General features: G+C 40.8%; 1 protein-coding gene and 1 long non-coding RNA gene across 2 annotated transcripts; both read left to right on the forward strand.

Annotated features, from left to right (window-relative positions):
- Positions 1–35: 35 nt before the first annotated feature.
- Positions 36–8,469, forward strand: LOC114909168 (uncharacterized). The gene is made up of 3 exons (XR_003797146.1): positions 36–113; positions 4,941–5,056; positions 8,255–8,469. It is a non-coding gene; the product is annotated as an uncharacterized LOC114909168 (long non-coding RNA).
- Positions 8,470–9,646: 1,177 nt separating this feature from the next.
- tnnt2a (troponin T type 2a (cardiac)) lies at positions 9,647–22,253 on the forward strand. The gene is given in 11 exon segments (XM_029246312.1): positions 9,647–9,676; positions 12,235–12,286; positions 13,995–14,022; positions 14,331–14,394; positions 14,507–14,623; positions 15,065–15,142; positions 16,603–16,710; positions 16,794–16,903; positions 17,069–17,159; positions 18,145–18,185; positions 22,194–22,253. Coding segments are annotated over 11 exon segments (753 nt in total). The 3' UTR covers positions 22,228–22,253.
- The last annotated feature ends 1,677 nt before the right edge of the window (positions 22,254–23,930 follow it).

Below are 23,930 nucleotides of genomic sequence, written 5' to 3' on the forward strand. Positions count from 1 at the left end.
TGAATACTATTTTTTTTGTTGGCCTCTCTCAGCGTAGCTCCTTGAAGAATCAAGAGAGTAGCAAACACTGGATCTCCAGCTTTTGGAAGAGCAACTCTGCAGTGGGCCACTTTGTGAGTACTGACACCAGTGCTTCTTTGGAATTGCTGAAAACATAAGCGTGGCCGAGGGGGTTCGGTGGTGTGGTGGGTTTGGCCCGTGCCAGCTCTCTGGTGGGTCTGCGGTTCAAGTCCTGCTGGGGGTACCTTGCGGTGGACTGGCGTCCCATCCTGGGTGCATCTCCTCCCTCTACAGCCTTGCGCCCTGTGTTGCTGGGTTAGGCTCCGGTTTGCCGTGACCCCAGTTAGGACAAGCCGTTTCAGACTGTGTGTGTGATGAGTGTGGCTGTACACACAGGTTGTCATTAGGTCATGGGCATTAGGACTGAAACCAATGTAGGTATGCTATTATTCTTATTTTTAGAGTGCAATGGTTTCTGGTGTGTCTGAGAAATGGGACAAGAGAATAACATGTTTCTGCGAGATAGCAATGGTCATGTGTGGGTCTATCTCAAGGTTAGACAAATTACAGAAAAATCTTTGCACACTGAGTTACAACAGCACATTGTGAGAAAGCAAAAAAAAATTAAAAATCTATCTGACTCTGGACTCTGTATGCTCTTTACTAAATAAATTTAATTGGGAAAACAAATAAAGCTGATTTTCAAAATCAAATCCTGCAGAAATTAAAACTGTGCTGAAGTTTATTGGTGGGGAGTATATAGTCATACCCTGAGGTGCACCCATCTGGTTACGAGCATTCAGCTTTATGAGGGGTTACATTTAATACCCCGTTGCATCTTACAAAATGTTTCTTTGTATTTGCAAATATGGAATTTAGATTTGCCCCTGATGGTACGATTTAATACCACTACTCCAGTTTACAAAGCAGTTCTTCATAATTGCAACGACCAGATTTGGATTTCAAGTGCCTTCTGACAGCTGAGTGTCGCGAGATCAGAGTCACAGTGCAGTTTTCTCCGCACTTATAGTTCGACCCATGTTGCGTTATGCTCTATAATTTCGGTACTTATAGGCCCCATTTGGACTATCCAAACAATATATAAGCTTGTTTGGTGAGCGTGAATTCATTTTAACATTGTTTTCATTGGTTTCGTTTGTCTTTTTAAAGTTTGAGTTGGTATATAAAGACAGCATGTCATGTGCCGGTATGTTTTGTTGGTGAGCATTTGTTAAGTGTGTGGTGTGCAACAGCCATGAAAGAGCTGATTGAGGGCAAGTTGACAGTCATACAGTATTATGATGTAATTAATGAAGAAAAACTGCCTTGTAGTGTAACTATTTAATGTTAACTATTACCATAACGGAGGCGCAGTGGCGCAGTGGGTTGGACTGCAGTCCTGCTGTCCGGTGGGTCTAGGGTTCAAGTCCTGCTTGGGGTACCTTGTGATGGACTGGCGTTCTGTCCTGGGTGTGTCCCCTCCCCCTCTGGCCCTACGCCCTGTGTTGCCGGGTGGGCTCCGTGACCCCATATGGGACAAGCGGTTCTGAAAGTGTGTGTGTGTGTGTGTGTGTATTAACATAATGTGTCAATTTCAATGGGATTTTGTGATATTCTGCCATAAATGGGTGTCAATTTTGGATCTCAGGAATGCATAAAAAGGCAATTATTGTATTGATTTCACCTTACAAAGAGTTTTCCAGGAAGGCATTGCCTTAGTAAAGCAGAGAAGACTGTATTATTATTATTATTATTATTAGTTAATCCAAAGTGTGTCACAGTACTGTGCGCAATGACAAGGAACTTTCAAAAGCAAATACACCATGTTGTCCATTTTTATATAACAAAAACTAACATTTCTGGGTAACAAACTGTCTTTAATAGTTTGTAATCATTTGGCCATTTTGTGTAAACTGCTGTTATAATATCAATTCCTAATTATATTAAATCAATTATATTAAATATCCTGAGAAGCTGAGCAAGCTCATCTCAATTTTTAATTATTATTCCACGGAAAACGTAGAGTCACCTGGAAGCTTTATGTTCAAATGTGGGAGGAAGTAAAAACAAACTTAACTCTGCACACAGGGATTAACTGGCGTCAAATCCACAGCCACACAGCTGCTCCGCTACCAGCAAATATTTAACGAGGCCTTACTATCTTGGCAGGTAAATATGATTGGACAAAGGACCTACTTTGCCAATGGGTAAAGCAGTATTCTGAACTTTCACAGTCCAAATATCAGACACTTTTCAGTGAATTGTCTCAACAGAGAAACAATAATTACATATTACACAAGCGATGCAATTTTTCACCGCCGTATTATTGAAATCAGCGGCGTAACAATAACACGTACTGGGGAACTACTGGGGAACCAATAAATATTTGCGGGAGTTCTGCGTGGAGATATGGACGGATTCTGGGACAGGGAATTAGGTTTGCTTGGACACCGGGGGACACAAACCCGAGTCTCCGATTTGTTACACCCATGATTGAATTAAATTACTAGGGTATCCATTGAGAAGTTCGACGTACTTTAGAATGTTAATCCTGGTAATCCTCCTACTTGCAATAATGGATTTAATACGCTATGTGGCAGTGTTGCTTGGAGTTTGTGTTTAGGTGTCTGGTTTGAAACCATCAGGGTGTTGCCGAATGTGACACGCAACAAATGGACTGAGACTGCAGAAACATTTACATTTATTCATTTAGGTGACACACACACACACACACATTTTCAGAACCGCTCGTCCCATACGGGGTCGCGGGGAACCGGAGCCTACCCGGTAACACAGGGCGTAAGGCCGGAGGGGGAGGGGACACACCCAGGACGGGACGCCAGTCCACCGCAAGGCACCCCAAGCGGGACTCGAACCCCAAACCCACCGGAGAGCAGGACTGTGGTCCAACCCACTGCGCCACTGCACCCCCCTCATTTAGGTGACACTTTTCTCCTAAGTGACTTACAGTGTTAAGCTATTGACAATTATTTGCACATTTATAGAGCTGGGTAATTTTACAGATGCAATTCAGGGTAAATACCTTGCTCAAAGGTATTATAGCACTTGGTGAGATTCAAACCAGCAACCTTTGGATTCAAAGGCAGAAGCTCTAAATATCTGGTCTTAGAGACAAATTCTACACTATTAGGTATCATGTTCCAAAGAGTTTTTATGTGTTAGTACTTATTAAAGTACTATAAATTATTAACTCACCATGGAGCAGCTGAAATGTGAATTATTGTGAAATACACTTCCATCATTGTTATATAAATCACATCATGCTGTTTAATTTGGCTATAGTGTGAGTCAGTGTGTGTCAGAAACTTCCATGCAAATGAAATAGAAAAGAGGCTGCAGTCCAAGGTTACCTGTAAGTAGTGATTTACTTTTCAGTCCCTGCTGTTAAGATGTTGCAACAGTTTTATATGTTTTCAGTAAATCCTGAGCCATGGGAAAAGGTGTTGCTTGCAGGATGCTTGCAGAACTCATGCCGAGAGTAAATATCATAAAATTTCCAGTGACATTGTCATTGTCACCTGGTGGCACAGTGACTAGCGCTGCTGTCTCACAGTGCCTGGGTGGTGTGAGAGGATGTGTGTTCTATCTCTGCTCAATCTGTGTAGTGTTTGCATGTTCTCCCCATGTCTGTGTGGGTTTCTTCTGGGTGCTCTGGTTTCCTCCCATAATCCAAAGACATGCTGTTCAGGTTCCCATAGTGTGTGAGTGACAGAGAGAGAGAATGTGTTCCACTGATGTATGGATGAGTGACCATACTATTGTAAGTAGTGTATCTAGCAGTGTAAGTCACCACGGTGAATAAGGTGTGTGGGCTCATAACACTACATAGAGTTCATTGGAAGTCGCTTCGGAGAAAAGCATCTGCTAAATAAATAAATGTCACTGAAGCCTCTGTTTTAGTGAAGGTGCCAACAGATTTCACTTTGTCGGTTAGGAACAAGGGTCACCTAGTTACGGAACATGACGTTAGCGTGTATTTCTCCCACACCTCTGGATAAAAAACAGTGCACCAGCAGTTCAGTCATCATACAGGGAATACAACGTTAAACATTTCCTTCACAAAGACAACATAATTAAATCATGCAAGGCTCCTATGCCTTTCGTACTTTGAGCACAAAAACAGAATAGCCATTATTTTGAAATCTGTTTTGAAATCCTGTGCAGTGAGTGTAAAGGTGAGGCTGTGAACAGACAGCACGTCATTTGTTTTGCTGAAAAGTGTAAAGTGTCTTTGTAATACGGCAAACCATGACTGCAGCTGTAAAGGTCCAATTTTATTTGATTTTTTTTTAACCTGTAAACCTTGCTTGCTTCATTTTAAACTTTTCTGAATTCATTATGTGCATTTTCTTCATACAGTAAAATCTTGATTATCAGGTCTAAATGGAAAACAGTAGTGGGCTGGATACCAAAAAATCTGGAAAATACGATATACAATATGATCTGAATTGGATATAGATTGCTGAGCTAAACAATGAGATAAAAAAAAAAAAAAAAAACCTGAAAAAAAAACTTTTTCATTTTTAATCCAGGACGGTAATCATTATTTCAGTGTTTTTAATATTAAACCTAAAGAGAAGCAAAATTAAATGAGACTCGTTCTTACAGCAAATAAATGAGACCCTTTTAAGATGTCAGTCTTGTTTAGATGAGAATAGTTAATATGCAGCTTTGGATAAACATGGTTTTGAAATGGATTGACCAATGGTGCCCTGCATGAAGTAAATTTTTTACTAATCATCCTTGCATCCTTGTAACCTGTTACTTTACCATGCACTTTACCGTAAATGTACACTCTTAACCTGGGAGTAGCTTTGAAGAGCACCAGCTCGTAAATAAATTCGTGGTGATGTAATGTACTGTAATGTCTGCTCTGCTATGTTGCAGTGTCACCACTGGTGTTTGTCTGTCTTCCCCAGAACTTGTACAGCGCATCCATTGCCAGCAAGAGGCAGCTGTGGGAGAAGAGAGCAGAGGAGGCATCCACTGCCAACAGGCCCCACAAGTAGAGGGTGTGGAAGCATGTCCCATATAGGTACGCCCCAACCCTACCTGCAGCAGGTTACCTACTCTCAGCAACTGGACACGGTTCACGTGGGTCTATTGCAGTGCTTAAGGAAGTGGACATGTCACTAAGATGATGATTAGTGTTAAATCTGAGAAGATCAAGTTTGGCCGTACCCTCCCCACAGTCACGCTGATGCTGGTTAATGAACGTTTAAATCTGCTGTCTTTAATCCTCATCACCGCGCTTGGCAGGGTGTACAAGCTTTTGTTACAACTTGTGCCTCAACAGATTCTGATCATTCTTGTATAAACTCAGTATCACTGCTGTGCCTTTCACATGGGCATGTGAAGTTTGACTTTGCACGTTTTCAGCACAATTAATAAACGCAAAACAGTTCATTCTTTGATGGGCGTTGGAGCAAAAAGCCTGTACATGTTGCCAGTTGACGTGACATTGGTTGGCGATAGCTGTTACATGACTAGACTTGTGGCTAAAGGGTTTCTAGATCAAATGCCTTCACCTACATTGTTTTATAAAATATCCCGTTATGTAAGTAGGCTGAGCAGATGCTGTTTAAAGACAGGAACTGTAACCTGTGTAAATTGCAGCATAGCATCCAGTCTAAATAAGTTAATGAATTTATTAAATGTAAACTATTTCATTTAGAAGGGGGTGCGGTGGCGCAGTGGGTTGGACCGCAGTCCTGCTCTGCGGTGGGTCTGGGGTTCAAGTCCCGCTTGGGGTGCCTTGCAGCGGACTGGCGTCCCGTCCTGGGTGTGTCCCCTTCCCCTTCTGGCCTTACGCCCTGTGTTGCCGGGTAGGCTCCGGTTCCCCGTGACCCTGTATGGGACAAGCGGTTCTGAAAATGTGTGTATTTCATTTAGATATAAATGATTTATTTAGTTTTTATTATGAATTTATTGGGATGAGCAGCTTCAGTCAATGTGTGTGTGTGTGTGTGTGTGTGTGATTTCAAATTTAAATAAATTAAAAAAAGCTGTAAAGCTTCAGCTATAAGCATTTTCTAGCAAGTAAGCAACCATACAATCAATTAATTAACATTATGATCTTTAATAATTTAACTAATATTTGATAATGAAATAGATTCTAAAATAAACACACCAGCTTTAAATGAACAAATAAAAGTGGCTGAGAAGTCTTTTGCTGCATGTTTGAGTGATTCCAAGTGTTGGAAAACAAAGGGAGCTCTATGACTCACCGCTGGGCTATGAGAATTTGAGAAGGGTGTGGCAAAGCCAGGCATGTATAACTCAAGTCAGCTCAAGGCTCGCTGCGAAAAGACAAAAGTGGCGCCCAGACCCACACAGGGTCACCCAGTGGGTTAACTGCTTACCCATTAATAGTAAAGAGTGTTTCTGAAGCCCTGCTGCAAGTGACAGAGATGGAGAGAGTTCACAGCTGCGTTGCTTTGGGGCTCTTCATAAGTGCTGGAACATTCTGTAAAATTTAACACCGCAAAAGGCTCCTCCATGCAGACCTGGAACTGAATGCTGACAGCGATGCTTTTCATCACATTTCAGTTTTTTTGTATAATATACATATACATACACTGTCTGAAGTGGCTTGTCCTGAGCGGGGTCACGGCAAACCGGAGCCTAACCTGGCAACACAGGGTGCAACACTGGAGGGGGAGGTGACACACCCTGGACAGGGCACCAGTCCATCACAAGGCAGCCCAAGCGGGACTCAAACCCCAGATCCACCAGAAAGCAGGACCTGGTCGAACCCGCAGCACCACCTCACCCTCCTTTGTGTACAATAAACGCGTTTTAATACACTTTCAGAGAACAAGGTGCATATCGCATGATACTGATCTCAGATGAAATGAGTCAAATCAAAATCAAAACTGCTGACAAAGTCCATCTATTGACAAGAGCAGAGTGTTAGGCACACGTGTTGATAGACGTGACAAACGTGTTCGGGAGATGACTGTAGGATGCCAGAGTTGGGCTGCCGAGCAAGGTGTTGTGTGAAGAAGAGACTTTTCAAGAGGTGCCGGAAAGTCTTGCGATGTGGAGCAAATGTGATGGTGAGGTTAAGTCTTTGTGGAGGATTGAGTGACCCTTTTTAGTACATCCTGGGAAAGCTGACACAGAGACTAGGTAGCCAGATGTCGAACGGTCTCAAGAGCAAAGTTAAGAAGGACCCCTTGTACAATAAATCATGGTACTTACTCTTAATTGCTCCAGAAAAACTGACCTACCTGTACACATTCAGCTGATATGTTTCTCCAAAGCAACTTATACTGTTGAACTACATACACTTATTTTTTTTAATCTATTTATACAGCTGGATATTTCTTTAACTGCAACAGTACCACAAGGGTGATACAGCAACCTTTAGAGCCAAAGGCAGCAACTCAAACCACAACACAATCACCTGTTGCAGCTGACAAAGCTAGAAATGAGTAAATCACTGCAAGTCACTTTAGAGAAAAGCATCAAAAAATGGAAATGAAAAAAATACAGTATGTGAATTGGATGTAATGAGGAGCAGAGCCATGTGGAAAGTTGTAGTTTTGTAGCAGGGTCCTTCACTGGACCCCAGAATAGGGGTGGTGGGGTTGTAGAGAGGATCAGAACACTGTGGATGAGCAGCAGTATTCAGCATGAGCTGGAGAGGAAAGACAATAGACGCAGGAGAACCACTGACAGGGAGCCGCTGGAGTCTAACATGGAGAAAGAGAAGCTGGACTAGAAGTTGCAGTGGTGTTGCTGCTGAGGAACAGCGTGACTTCGAGGTGATGTAGACGATGAAGAAACAGGACTGGACTGCTAAAAACATGAAATACAGAGGAGGCAGAAATGTACGTCTACATGAACAGTTTTTAAAGTAACTCTGTCTGTGGAGAAATTATGCATGAATTTTTACCAAAGGAAAAAGTAAAGTATCTCAAATATGTTTTGGAAAATATTTCTCAGTATGTTCCTTAAAAAACAGAAGGAAAGGATTTAAAAACTGCAAAAAATATATTTATATTTGTATGCATCCATTTGATCATTTTGAACATTTGTTCATTTGCTTTTCATTTACCAGTTTGTTTCAACGGTGCAAAATTGGTAAAATAGGACAATAGTGTCTTTGCTCCAGATGCTAAACTGCTTTTTTGTAGAACAGCCATAAGTGCAAAAAAAAAAAAAAAACTGAGTAAACTGGGGGCTCTGAATTATTTTCTAATACATGACGTCCTTTTTCTTGTTACAGATTCAGATGCAAAGGGAATATCAGCAATGGACACAACTGGGAACATTTTCTTGCTTTGTGTACTTCAGATGATCTCTTAGACATTTCATAAAGAGCCTTGGAGGTTTTAAAGTCCTTAATGAACACTTTTATTCTGAATTCTCTCGCAGGAAGAGTTTTAGTTTGAAATGGAACATGTGCTCATTTCATTTTTATTTCTTCTTCCTATGGTTACCTGCCACTCAATTCAGATACTATTTTTTCAATAAAAGAGTAACCAACTAATAAAACACATGTATCAATATATATGTTGGCTTCTTTTCTGCATTTCCTGAAGTCTATAAGGGTCCCATAATTCTAGAATTATTCAAAAGTTATGCATGGCTTTATGATGATTACTCTCTTGCTCAATATCACTCATGGATATGCATATTGTACCTTCATCACATAACAAATAAACATTTTGTCATAATTTTTAAGAAACCTTCAGGTACTGAACTTGGTGTGCAATGATGTTTTTAATGAAACGACAGACAATAAAGTAATAAAGTATCATAGAAAAGTGATTGTCTGGGATACGGTTTCGTTTTTGGAACTTTACATTTTACGTTGTTAAAATGGATTTTACGTTATACTTTTTAAAATCTTTACTCATATTTCTGCCCACCCCAAAAACCAGCACGGTCATCTCTGTGGTATTCTCACAATGCTCAGGTGAGGAGGGGACAAAAATCCGAAGTGAGCACTGGCACCCAGGCCCTTGCTGAGGACCAACCTTCATCCCTGAGATCCAGCAGTTGCTACTGGCAGTTCACTCAAAAGCCCTGTAACCTTTTTTGGGATAGCACATAGGGGTGCACAATCAGCCTCTTAAGTTAAAAATAAACACAATGGCAGAGCAATGCTGCCCAAGACCCTCCCCCCAACGGGATTGTGGGTTTCTGTCCACAATCTGACATTTCCACGTCAGAAAAAGCCTGGGTCACATGACCACTGGTCATTTTAAAAGGTTGTGGGCTTTGACGAAAGGGGTGGTTTCATACCCAGTCCCATCATTTCCCCACCGTCTACAAAAACTCCACCAGCTTTAAAGGTACGTCCATCCTGCATCATTCACTGTGGATCTCAAAAAACACTGTGTATCCTGCATTTGTGAATGGAATTGTTAGCATTGCACTCAGTATTGTGTTCTAAAATATTTTTATTAGAAACGTCTATACTTCAGAACAGACGATTGACAATTTATTCCCTATTAAGCTAGAATAGATATATAGTTCTTTATACTCACACACTTCAGGTAAATAGCATTAAGTTAAGATTAGAATTAGGTATTGAAAAAAGAAGGCTAGCATGAATGTTAATGCTGCCAAACATACTGGTGTTTTTTCTGTGCTTATAGATCTGAATTTAAATATGTCAGACAACGAGGAAGAATACGAGTAAGTAAAACTTTTCCCACAATTACAAGGTTACTTAGAAACCTCAGCCAGCAGCAGTGCAAAGTTACTGAACGCAAAAATAAAAAGCAGATATAAAGATTTTTCTTTTTACGTTTTTGTTGCAAAAGTTTTCCAGCTGTTTAATTTTTATTTTTTCTCTCTTAATTAATAAATTTTATAATATTATTAAAAATATTGTGAAATCTTATACAATATTTATTAAAAATTAGTTAATAATTACTTTTTAATAATAACTTGTTCTTTGCATTCTTTTCAGGGAGCAGGGAGGTAAGACATTACATTTGTCAAACCAAATTATACCAAGTAATGGCTTTACTTGATTCATTTCAGTTACCCTCAAAAGTAACCCCAAAGTAGTACCACTTTCATAGCAGAGCCACAACAAATGGATGTCCATTTGTACTTTGTACAGTATTTCTGACCAACAGAACATGTCTTAACAGAAACCATACAGTCAGATTTTGTAAAACATGGCTTTGCATATGTCAAAACAATGATTGTCAATCTAAACAGATTATATATGAGTGTGTAAAAATGAATCCTTTGCTGCAGAAACTGGCCATAAAAGACATTCAAACAATGAGTAGTTGCATAGTAGTTGATACACTTATCAATGGAAATTGAAGGGAAAAGCCAGCTGTATTAATATAAGTGTTTGCACGGCTTTTTAAAACATTATATTTGCAGGCATGATCGGATGCCAGCTTGTGCTGAGTGCTTTTTAAATTAAACTTTGCCACTGAATAATAAAAACCCACATCTGAGTTTTCTATGAAGGAGTTCATCGCAGAGAGCCTAAGTTGAATGTTTGCTCATTAAGAGATCCTCTGTGATTTGCAACGCTAACTGCGATTTCTGCGCATGTTTGTGCCTGAAAACAAGAGGAGGAAATTGCTGAAGGTATGTGCACGGGGAAAGCATGGGAAAAAACGTGTTTCCTTGCATTGCTGCACGTGAGAGCTCTGCGGTAAAGCAAGGATAAAAGCGGTGGTGGTTGGCACGTTACTAAGTAATGGAAAGAATGCATGTTAACCAGTGCCAATCCCTTGGTCATATGCCATGGTTCCCATAATGCACACCCAACAGCCTGTCCAATTCAGACAGCCAGGTCGCGTGGACCGTCACAGACACGTGTGCAGACACACTGGCGGCTCCCCGGTGGTCTCTTTGCGGCGTGGTGCTGTCGTCTCTGTGGCACCTGTCCACGTCCAACCAGCAGGCAGCTTCTCTCCTGCAGATTCAGCCACTCTAGCTCTGCTTGAACTTGTCAGGAGTGGAGGTAGGCGGCCCATGCCGCAGGTGGCCTGTCTCTTCTAACTTCCCACCTTCTGCGCAGAATAATCGCCCAGGGGTTTGGGCCTTGGTCAACTTCGTGTACTCAACCCGTTTTCCACAACAATGAATAAAATCCTCAAATCATAACACTCCTATTACATAATATGTCACAAGCTAACAAGTTGAAGCAGATATTTCACACTAAAATCTTACATTTTTTTTACATTTGCACATTATCGAACCCCATATATGAGCCACTAGACATTCTTACTTCTTTTTTATGATAATTTATGACGCATTTAGGAATTATCCATCAGGCGAACGCATTAGGACCTTGACAGAGCTTTAACTTTTGCGTTCTGTTCACCAAAAACAACTGACTAACGATCAGGGTAGCTGACTCAGTGAAGCAACAACAGCAGATATTGAGCAAAAACCAGCTCAACTTTAGGTCATCAACATCTGGAGCGGTGCCTCCCTTAATAAGATGTCAGCTTCAGCAATGACACAAGCATACATAATCCACAAGACAAATAATGAATAACAAAGTTGCAGAAAGTTATTTATTACTAGTAATTTATTAGTCACTAGAAATGTTTTCAGCTTTTAATTTTTGGCACAGCTGCCCAGTTACTTTGAGGTAGCATTATAGAAACGGTAAAGTCTAGGACTTTCACAACGCAAGGCAGCATGTCATGCGTGTAATGCATTTATCCATTTGGATTTGATCTAAATCCTCATAATCTCGTGAGGTTTCCTTCTGCCAGAGACTAAAATTCTCGATGGTCCTTTAGTAGAAGTTCATGCACAAGTCAGATACATCTATTCTGTTATTCTTTTTTGTATTTCCTTCCACTGCAGAGTCCAGTGGAGTGCATAGTAACTGAATTGCACTGGCTGAATGGATGGGCAACTGGGCAGAACCTTTATAAATAAACCATAAAATTATACTATTGATATATATATTAAATTGTCATTATATTAAGTTATATTATTTCTTGAACGTATGAAAGGTGTACAGCACTATTTATTTGTTTCTGCTTGGCTTTGCAAGGCCTAATACTGTCGCTTTTGAATTTGAAAAGTGATATTGAAAGGTATTTAATGATGAATTATACAAAATCATTTGGCCAACTAATATTTGCTTTCAGTAACAAACGGTAAAAGGTGTGCCTTCCGTTTCTGTGTAACTGCTGTATGGCCCCGGGGTCCCGGCTAATTCTGATGCTCTCTAACCGTGTGCTCTTGCTTCGCACAGAAGAGGAGGAGGAGGAGGAGGAGTTGGAGGAGGTGGAGGAGGAGGAAGGGGAGGCAGAAGGTAGTACTGCTTTGCTTGCTTGTCCGCATTGCGGTGGCAAAGTGAGAGGTGATGCGCTAACGCTAAAGTTGCTGCTTTAGTGCGAGGAACCTAAAGGCTGGTCATATTAATGAAACGATTGGCCACACCACTTTTAGCAGAATATAGTGGTCACTGGGAAAAGCTTTTCACCTTGAATGCTGTAACACTCCTGTACTTATTCCCTCTTTGACAACCACAAACACACACAATCCTGCACACAAATTCACCCACGCACTAGCGTCCCACTCAGCTCTCAGGGTTCACTTCTGATCGAGACAGAAATCACCTTCCTATCTCGAGTGTCCCGCGCCTCATCTTCTTCGAGCGCCTGGCCGGCTGCCACATGTTGCTGCCGGGAGCTGTCATCCTGTAAAGCACAATGAGTCATTGAGGCTGACTCTACTTAATTGTCGTCATTAACGCTTTTCAGCAGACGCATACCAGACTCGGTATGGAAAGAAAACACCTTTGAATGACTTGGACGCTGATTCTGCCCAATGTCATCAAACAACTCTCTCTCTTTGGTTTTCTCATGTTGTGTTAATGGTATTGTAGGCAGTGTGCAGTATATGCCTATTTGCAGGTGTGTAAAAAACCTATACACTGCACATTCCTATGCTCTATATAAATCTTGATCGTAATGCAACAGACTTCCTGCCCCTCCTTTAGTCTTCAGTAGGGCGACAGACATGGTTTTACCGTGTTTGAAGAGCGAAATGGATTTATTGACTCTGCTATTCTGATGCAGATGACCAGGAGGAGGCATCTGAAGATGAGGGGGATGGCGCTCATGGGCAAGGTGAGATGACGGTTGCTCAACCCATCTACTCAGCCCTTTCCTACCTCTGACCTGCCTCTTGTTTACCCTAAATTCTTGCCAGTTCCGTTCAGAAATTGCCTTCCGATTTGTTTTGGCTGTGCCCTCAGAGAGTTCACTGTAGATTAATCTTTGCTTTAATGGTCTAAAGACTGAAATATTCTGTATTCAAACACTCCTCAGTATGCTCTGCTGTTAATGTGGGCTGAATGAGTGGGAGGGGTGTGGGTGGGGGCTCAGTTTATACACCCTGATTTGAACTCCCAGGTGTCATGCCTTGTGGTGGCTGTTGGATGGGGAAGGCCATTTGAAAAACAACACCCCCATCCCCCCACCCGCAGACACAGATATGAACATGGATTCCTGAAATGCCATCCCTTACTTGGAAGCATGGCAGGGGCACTGTTAAACTGCTTCCAGTCAGGAGCATAACAACCTTCACTCAAACCCCCTGTCACCCCCATCACCCGCCAGCCCACTTTACTGCTCCTCTCTATTTCAGTCTATTTTATCTGGCCCTTTGACACTAAGCAATAGGAGTTTATGTCCATCCCAGACCCAAAAATGATGCCATATTTCCATTGTAGATGCTGGTGGAGAACACGAGGAAACAGAAGGTGAAACAGCTCGTGTTAAATTCTACCATGTGCCTTTGAGAATATGAGTGAACATCGAAGAAGTTTTACAGTGTTAATACTCAAGGCTTTTTAAAGGAAACAGACTACAGGATCCTTTATACGGATCATTAATGAGGCATTAAGACATTTTGTAACATTGCTATGACAGTCACAGGCTGTATGATTTGTGGGCCCATTTAAACCACAAAGTGACAGGTGATTGATAGATTTTTTTATTTTCTTTTTGTTGGAGCAACAGAAGAGGCAAAACCCAAACCAAAGTAAGTAAACATTTTCCCTGATGCGTTCAACCATTATTAAATATGCTCAGGTACAACTAAGCTGTCGGTTAAAGACGGCTGTACTTGGCAGTAAAACTGCAGGTTAGAAGTGTTAAACCCTGCCACAATCCAAGATAGCTTAGAGAGACATACTTTGGTTTGCACCTGATATACAAGGTCACGTACATGTCAGGTAAGCTGAATTACTAGCTGAAGCTAAAACCATCATACACTGCAGCTCTCGAGAACCAAGGTTGGTCACCCTAGATGACAGAAATACAGATTATTAATTCAACTGTTCTCTTCAGGCCATTTATGTTGCCTAACTTGGTACCTCCAAAGATCCCAGATGGAGAGAAGGTTGACTTTGATGTGAGTATAGTTTAACAGTTAGAATTTGCATGGAATTAAGTGGACATATTTTAAAATGCATTTTGAGATACTGGGCAATTTGGTTGGATTCTGATGCTACATTCCCAAACAGGACATCCACCGCAAGCGCATGGAGAAGGACCTGAACGAACTACAGGCCCTGATTGAGTCTCACTTTGAGAACCGTAAAAAAGAGGAGGAGGAACTCATCAGCTTGAAGGAACGAATAGTGAGTGTCTCCAGCCAAAACAACACCTGCCGATTTTCTCATGTCCACTGAATCATTTTCCTTTTAGAACAGAAATACAGTTGTGCTTAAACTGGAGAACAACCATTTTACTTTTATCATGAGACATAGACTACATATGAATCCATTCTTTAGGAAAGCCATCTTGCAGTGAAAACCAGGATAATGTGACTTTTACAGACAGCTGATGTCGATCCACATTTTTAATACAGTTCCAAGCTCTAAAGGAGTGAATGTCATGAAGGAAAAAAAAGCAAAATTTGTCTGTGGCATGAAATTCCTATATGTTGTGAAAAGTTGGCTTGTTCCTTGGTTTGTTTAATTCTTCATAGTATTGCATCCTATTTTCAGGACACCATAGTAGGTTGCGAGATGCGATTCCATTTCTTGAGAATTAGCACTTATTCCCAATCCCATTCCTAGGAAAAGCGCCGGTCTGAGCGGGCAGAGCAACACAGGATCCGGAGTGAACGAGAAAAGGAGCGACAGAAGAGAGTGGAGGTATATCTCAACGGCAGGAGCTCATCGAGGGGTTGCCAAAGGCTCACCAGGATTTATAAAGGATCACCAGTGGCTTACCAGGAGGCCATTACAGTATCATAAGAGGGTTATCAGGGTAGTCAGAGACTCACTGTTGCCATAAGAAGGTCCCCCAAATGTACTGAAGAGGTTTACTGAAAGTCATTAGAAAGTCATTCTCATAATATGATACTATGAACTGTTTAAGACCCCTGTCTTTACCTATATCACTAAGCTTTGTGCTTGCTTAACAAAAACTTTAAAATAGGTTTCCATATTATGATCCCCCAATGGTGTTTCAAACGTACCGAAATTATGCAAAAACACCTTAAATATTTCTCTTATCATTAATAGATTTTTCTCAAAGCACTGTTTTACATGGGTTGCTTGGTAATGCAATGGGTAGTGCTGTTTTCTCACAGCTCTGAATATATGTATTTGAAATTGGCTTAAACTGTACAGAGATTTTGTGTTACTCCTGTGTTTGGTGTGGCTTTGCTCTGGCTTCTTCCCACAGTCCAAGGGCATGTTTCAAGTTATTTGGTGACTAAATTATCCTTAATGAATGTATGTCGGTGAATGTGTGTGTGGGTTTGGTTTATTACAATTTATTAATAACAGCTAATTTTACCTTTATTACCCTACAGAATATCAACAGCTTATCCTGATCACTGGTAGAGATTTTTGAGGAGGGAAAAATAGAATATGCTGATTCCTTGGATTGGTCAAATAATGCACAGCTGTTCCTTTGGCCACAGATGAATGTCGAATGTTAGATTATAGATATTCTCATGAGGGGACATGGACCCTTATACAAAAAGAGTACCATGACTTTCTGTCCATTTGATCTTGGTTATGTTTGGCATTAGGTTTCAGTGCATTTCTTTGTGCAGTTTGTACATTTGATGTCTATTCCTTTTCACGATTTCTGTTTTATGTTTGTATTTTCCATTGTCATTAACTCATTCCATTCAATTCCTCCTGTTTATGCTATTAGCAATTTTAAAATCTACCCCTTCATCTCAATTTTCATTTCTCCTTATCTCATTGTTTTCTTAACTAAAATAGACTTGAATGAGTTATCTTTGAATCGTTGCAGCTAGTGAACCACCTAAGGTTAAGGTCATACTGGTAGTAGAACTGAAGTTAGGATCAGACTGAAGAAAGCATTAAAACTTTCTCTGGATTTACTATCATAACCAGGTAAATGAATGAATAAATGCATGAAAACGGAGCAGAATTTTAATGTAACGATTTTGGTAAAATCCACAGTATTTCCCTTCGTTGAAGAAAACAGTGAAGGTGCTTTGTGCACTACTTCTATTTCATTTTATTGGCGTAGTGGCAATTGCAGCTTAATGGAACTGTCTGAGGTTTTGTGAAACTAGCAACTAAATGTAACTGTGAGATGCAAACTGCTTGCCTTCCCGGTCACTTCTCAGGAAGAGAGGGCCCGGAAGGAGGAAGAAGAAGCAAAGAAGAAAGCTGAGGATGACGCAAAGAAGAAGAAGACCCTAACTAGTTTGCACTTTGGTGGTTACATGCAGAGGGTAGGTGGTTCTCCCCAGCACACGTGTCCACAGGCAGCGCATAGCCATGTTCTTCCACACTGACAGTTGTTTTGCCTGCACAGACGGACAGGCGGAGTGGCAAGAAGCAGACAGAACGGGAGAAGAAGAAGAAGATCCTCAGCGATCGGCGCAAACCACTCAACATAGAGCACCTGAGTGAAGACAAAATCAGGTGAGAGCAGTTTTCCTACAGGATCCCTGGCACTTTTAAGAAGGACCAGAAAAGTCATAAGTCAAGCGTATGAGCAGGATGATGAATCACACTTTGTTACTGAGGAAACTAGTCAGTCTAGGGTTCAAACTTCACTACAAGTCATGCTTCTCCTTTGTCCCACAGGGAGAAGGCAAATGAGATGTGGAAGTGGATGCATCAGCTGGAAGCTGAGAAATTTGAGCTCCAGTACAAGTTTGCACGGCAGAAATATGAGGCAAGCAAAGGCTGCAGTGCTGCTGCACTTCTCTCTTTCATCCACACATTTTTACTAATCACAGGTCCCTACAGGGCAGGGCAGGGCAAGGCAAATGCTGACAGTACTGTAAAACATAGTACACTGGAGATGTGAAGCCAGATCATTACAGTGTCTGATAGCAAAGTGAAATAAAATAAAATAAAATAAATAAGGGGGAACAGAACTGGAGCCAAAACTCAGTGCTGAAATACTAACTGGAAATTGCAAGACAACAAGAATTACTTCCTACATTTCGAGTTAAAGCAGTTTTTCAAATAATGTGTATGGCTAACGAGAGACCTAATGGAAATAATTCAGATGAAAAGATTGCTGTATTAAGCGTATCTCAAAGTGGGACCTCTGGCCTTGTTTGCACAACACTGTGTTGAATGGGTTTGAGGTGCAAAGCACTGACTTGTTACTGTATCTCACAAATGACAGAGCTCCAACAATACGCCAAGTGCTGAGAATTAGATGGCACCACATGAATTTCCAATCAGTTTTTTGGCCCAAAGCTCTTCACTTGGGGCCTAATCCCCCAGGGTGCAAAAGAAAGCTCAATATTCTGTCTCAGCTGTTAATTACACAAGTATCTCTCATGCTGGCATCAGCTATGAATAGGTCAATTAGGAAGTCTTTTATGCGTTCTTCTCATACTCTCTGCCAAGTAAAGGCTCAGTAAGAAAACGAAAAGCTCATCTTAAGTATCAATATAATTAAAGGACAAATCAGTACATTCTGGCAAAAAATGAGTTGAGTAGTCCCCGTATTAGCATGCCTTCAGAAGCATTTCAGGAATAATAAATTATGCACCACACCCCTCCTTGAAAGTCTGAGACAATGGTGGCATTTGAAGAAGAGACATGAACTGGCAGAGACAAGCAGCTGAATCTTTGATGGATATGACTGACATAACCCAAGTATTGCCACACTTATTGTGCTCTTTTTTATTCTTTTCTCCCAGATCAATGTCCTGAGGAACCGTGTGAGTGACCATCAGAAAACGTGAGTGACACTTGACACTTTCATCTGAACCTTGTCGTCTCCAACCCCACATACCCTGAACAGCAGTTCTGGTTGTGTCTGCTTGTTGGAGCTAGCATTGAGGGATAAAATCTACCTTTATGCTTAGGTGCAAGGGTTGGGAACATGGTTTCTTAGATCCAGGTGAGGATCTGCAATACCTTTGACAGCCATCAAAAGGGGCTGTTATGTTGTTTTTCAAAAAACAAAAAAGCAGTTTACAGGGAAAGTTTGCTAGATTTCTACATTAATAACTCCTAAAATGTGTTCTGCTCTTCAACGAAGTCACAATAATATATAGACCCAATTCAAAAGATTTCAGATTCTATACCCACAAGCCGGGAGCAATGAGGCACCAATGCTACCAGCTGTGTCACTGGACTGACCTTGGGGAATAAAAAATTTCACGAAAATCAATATCTAACACTGGATATCAAACAAGGGGAAATGTTTCCATTAAATGTAAAAAACTCAACATTTTGAAAGTTATGATAAAGCTATAAATTTCTAACAAGTTTAAAGAATAAATTAATTTCTGCTACACATGCAAGACTGACATAAGGAGAATGTCAATAAAAAGGACATCAAACACAGCAAACACAAAAACAAAATGTGAAGCTAAGGGACCAAGGCCATTATCAAATTAATGCAAATGCATCTATAGGTGAGTTATTAAATATGCGAAGTCTCTTTCTCGTCACTTTTCTGTGTTGTTAAGGGAGAAATATATGACCTCACCTTACTGCAAGATAAGACCATTCTTTGAATGGGACTTTGAATGGGATGCAAGTTTTGACGTGTGTGATGATTCTTCAGAAAAACTCTAGAAAAGTATGAACTTCTGAGTTTTTTCTCAGTGCCTTGATATTCCAAAATGGACAAAAACACAGTATTTTTTTCAGTGAAAGCAAAAGATAAATTTGGGAGAACCTTGAGCTATGCTGATGACTATCTCACATTAGTGTTTGGTTGTTGCGCACAAGTTGACTGGTACATGTTACTGCCATCAGTTTTCAGTGTGCTAGTCTAAATTAGTGCTCAGTGCTGGAGATCTCTTTGGTGAAGAAATATGATTAGTCCCTCGCCGTGTTCTCAAACATATATTTGGAAGACTAGTGTTTGCCAGGGAATTCTAGTTGTTCCAGAGATGTTTACGGTTTTTATTCCATTTCAAGGCAGCTAATATATTTTTTCTGTTTTGCTGAGGTGGATTTTTCTTCCAAACGACCAAAGTAAATTTTGTGAACAAATCATCTGTGGGACACAGATTATTGTAACTGATTTTATTGTAACCCTATCTAGTAACCCATTTTAACCTTGTGTAGCCCCTCCTGCTGCTTTGCCTCTCCTGAACTAGACGGGTTCAAATCCAGCTCAAGGTGTGCAGAGTTTACATGTTTTTCCTGTATTTGCAATCCAACGACGTGTGGAAGAAGGCAATGATAAACCACTTCTGTACCCTCCCTTAGCAATGAAAACCATGCAAGTTTTCACTATGTATCAAATTCAACCGACATAGCAGTACTTCTGGTTATCAGGTTATCGGACAGCCGTAATTCTGTCTGATTTACTTTTTGACTGTTCTGTATGATTTGACTTTTTTGACTTTTTCAAAGCTTGCGTCTCTTTGGTTTAGCAAAATCAGTTGCTTATTTCCAGTCGTGTCACGAATATAAACACTTACTGAGAGCCCTTCAATAAAATAATGACTAATTTTCAAATGGGAACACCTCGGAATATGTTCAGTGGAAAAAAAAGAACAACGGGAAAAGTCAAATGCTGCCAAAGTTTTGAACACCTGTTTTAGAAAGGCATCAATGCAAACCTTTTTCAAATATAAAACATCACTCTTTAAACCCCACATCCCTATGTCTTGTCATTTTTCTATTAAATGGTAACCTTTTCACTTTGTGACCATGTGCCCTCTGAGAAACCTGAAGCCATATGAGTGATTCCCACCATCAGCTGTCATTTGACCTTCAGATGTTGGGCTTGTATTTGGGTAAATCAGACCCCACGGATTTGACAAAGTAGAGACATGAGTTAAATGGGGATGTCTCAGCGGAATGTCACTTGGGATTCAAGTGAGCCACTGTTCACTTTATGACAATACCATGACAAACTGAACAGCTGCATGGAGACACACCAGAGATGCTGGTAAGATCATAGCTGGTACCACGCCAACATGGTAACAAACATTTAACAGTCATCCTATACACACTTGGCTCCTTTTGATGGCCACATGTTTTGAAGAAGACTTTCTGTCAGCATTCTCTTTGTTGTCTTCACTCTAGTCCTGTGTTTAGTGATTTCACCTTCAACCATCTTGTCTGGGCAAGTGATGTATCAATCTTAAACAATGCAGTTTACTTTTGCGTGCCTAGACTCTATCATTGGTGTTCCTGGTGAGACCAGTTTCACTAATGTGGTTTTTCATTGCCAGGGTGTAAAGGTGGAAGGTGACAGGCAAAATGATTGGTCAATGTCGTACCGTCGTGTTTCTGGGCCGGTGGACAGTGAATCATTCTGCTCCCAGTGAATGCTTACATTCACATTCAGACAATCCAAGAGAGTTGCACAGGATCGTGGGCACATTTGCCCTTACGCCAGGGCACCGTGTCAACTATCCAAACGCACCAAAGCCAGCTACTGCAGTTGGAACGAGGCACATATTTCCCAACCATAGCACTAAAATTGCACAATCGATCATACACAAGTGCCCAGTGAAACAAATTTGGATCAGCAGGACAAAGGGATTGTCACGTCAAATGCAGCATCAAGCATGTTCATCCACTTGCAAATCCCTTTAGCACCGCAAATGACTTCCCGGACTTGTGCGGCCATATTTATAGAGCGCCTGCCCAAATGTCATGGGTATGTGCCCTGTGATGTTATTTGTGGGATCAGAAAGAGTGTTACAGAGATTCGGACAAGATCTGTTCATTGACAGTGCCAGCTGTCGCGTATGTCTCGGAATGTGAGCCACTGACATGTGACACGAGGCACAAATGGAAATCAGCCACTGGTCAACATGTTCAGTGTGGTTACCCATTGTTTAATATTTCACACTGCTGTTGCATGTTATGACATGGCTTCTCCGTTCAGGCAAAATTTGTTCGGAACACCAGATTTACAGGTTACGTTACACTTGCCCTGGCAGACTGGCATAATTGACGATATAAATCACATTGTGAGCGTTTTTTTTTTTTTTTTTTTTTTTTTGCAATATATTGGGGTTTGATCCCCGCTCAGCCTGTGTGGAGTTTTCATGGTCTCTCTGTGTCTGCATGGGTTTACTCTGGGTGCTCCTGTTTCCTCCCACACTCCAAAGACATGCTGTTCAAGTTCCCTCATAGTGTGTGAGTGACAGAGAAAGAGAGTGTGTTCCACTGATGTATGGATGAGTGACCCATTGTAAGTAGTGTACCTAGCCGTGTAAGTCACCTTGGTGAATAAGGTGTGTGGGCTGATAACACTACATAGAATTCACTGGAAGGCACTTTGGAGAAAAGTGTCTGCTGAATGATGTAACTGTCCTGTATACTATACATTTCATTTGGCATGTCCAGTAGTGCATAATGGCTGTAATTTAACATTCATTAATGATTTAATAAAATCTGGATTCAAATGATACTGGACAGTACTGAATTTTGAAGAGCAGTTCAGAAATGCGCTCTCTGCTCCTGCTCTATTTCTGTTTATGTCTGCTGGGTGATCTGTTGCCAGTCTATCTTTGGTTTAGCAAAATCAGCTATTTCTTTCCAGGTGTGTCATTGCTAATTACAGAGTACCCTATATATTTCATAAATGCAGTGTAGGCTCTATAAATCTGAAGTATATATGAAAGATATTTTAATTTGTTTCTGATTGAATACATCTACAGAGCATCGCTACACTTTCCAATGTGTTGCCCATATACCAGCTCTGAGAAAGTAGGATAAATTCTTGTTGTAATACAGAATGTTTATTGCATTTTTATTGTCTCTCCAGCTCCAAGAGAACTAAGAGGGGATTGAGGAAATAAGGTTGGTGCGGTGGACACTCTACCCGAGGATGAAGATGGCACCACCTCACATTGCTCTAAGGCCTTTCCAGTGTCAGGCCTCACCCCTGCCTTCCTTCACGTGTGCATAAAGCAGCAGTCATGCGTCACGTTGCCTTCTTCGGTGACTCTTCCTTGCAACTTCTGACTCTGCATTCTTCCATCTGTGCAGCTGTACACAGTTCCTCCCTGAGTTCCCATGTATTGTAAATAAAAATTCCTCAGAACTGGCCTTGCAGGGGGATTAAATTATAAATCAGTGCACACTTGCGCAATCCAACAATATTATCAGTGGTGTGACTGGAGGAAAAGAAAGCTGGATACTCACATTCAAGTCCTCAGGGTTTTACATGTTACAGCACTTCTTAGAAACGATGGGAAAAGTATGAAACAGAGCTTCAAAGACATATACCAAGGTATTATTAGAGGCTCATCAGTATTTTTTTAAATCCTGCTCTACAATACAGTGATACCATAACTGATGCATGATGAATGTATTGCTCATAAAGGCAAAATTGTTTATAACTGGTTCACTGTATAAACCTTACTGAATATGCTACCAACACCTTGCATTTACAAGTAATAATAGTACATGTAGTAACATAGCTCAGATTTTATGGATGTGACATCATCATGTAGACATCAGTTTTTACATATTTTTCTGCCAAAAATTTTTTTTTGGATGTCACATTTGTGAAATGTGTAAAATTCTAGATGCACCTGCACCATTCCCATAGCATGAATTATTATGCATGAATTCTTAGAGCACTGCAAATGACATGTTTCCCAGTAAAAATAATAAAAGATGAACTTCCAGTCATGTAAAGAGGCAATGGTTATGAACACTTCCACATGCATATGTACACTAAGACATTTGTACACTCCTTAAACAAATGCAATAGGATGTGTTATGCTGAGAAGTCTTGAAAAGCTGAATAAGTCCCATCTGAGCACAATCCTAGAAGTGAAATATCATGTCTGAACAAATCTGTAGTTTGGTCACTATGCTACACAATGCTCTAAAACAACATTTGGTAAGCTGGCTTCCAGCATTACATATCCTTGTGGTTATAAATTGAAATTCTGGGGAAAAATGCCATGGAAAATTTATATCTCAGTGTAGGTGGTGAGAGTCTATCCATAAGCACCGTGATTTCACCCGAGTCTGGAGGCTCCACCCAAATGTCAAGCGAGTGAGGGCGTTTCCCCGTGGCAAGTGACTGCGACGTCTGTTAGTGCTGGAGAACCTGCTTGAACAAGACCAAACTCGAACGAAGCTCAGACGGACACACCCAGATGTTCACCGAGAAAGTAGAATGACTCCATCTATAGCGTAACCTGGAACAACCTTTGAAAATGATTTGTCTGAGCCATTGCTTTGCAAGTGGAGGCTCCCATGCTTGTAGTGCTACTCCTACTATAGAACCCTTGAGTGAGATACTCAACATCAGTGTAACTTATATAAAAACACACTTCTTGCTTTGGTGAAAAGAGTCAGCTAAATGAATAAATAATAATACCATAGAACATGGCCTTGCAATGTTTCTAAATAAAAAACAACACTTTTGTTACAATGCTTTACACATGTGAATCCAAAGTGGATCTATGAACAACTAGTTCTCAGGGTTTTAATAAGTTAAATAAATCACTACAGAACAGCAGTGGCATTGCTGAAGTGAAATAAA

Source organism: Scleropages formosus, chromosome 19 (genome assembly GCF_900964775.1).
Source record: "Scleropages formosus chromosome 19, fSclFor1.1, whole genome shotgun sequence".
Taxonomy (NCBI): domain Eukaryota; kingdom Metazoa; phylum Chordata; class Actinopteri; order Osteoglossiformes; family Osteoglossidae; genus Scleropages; species Scleropages formosus.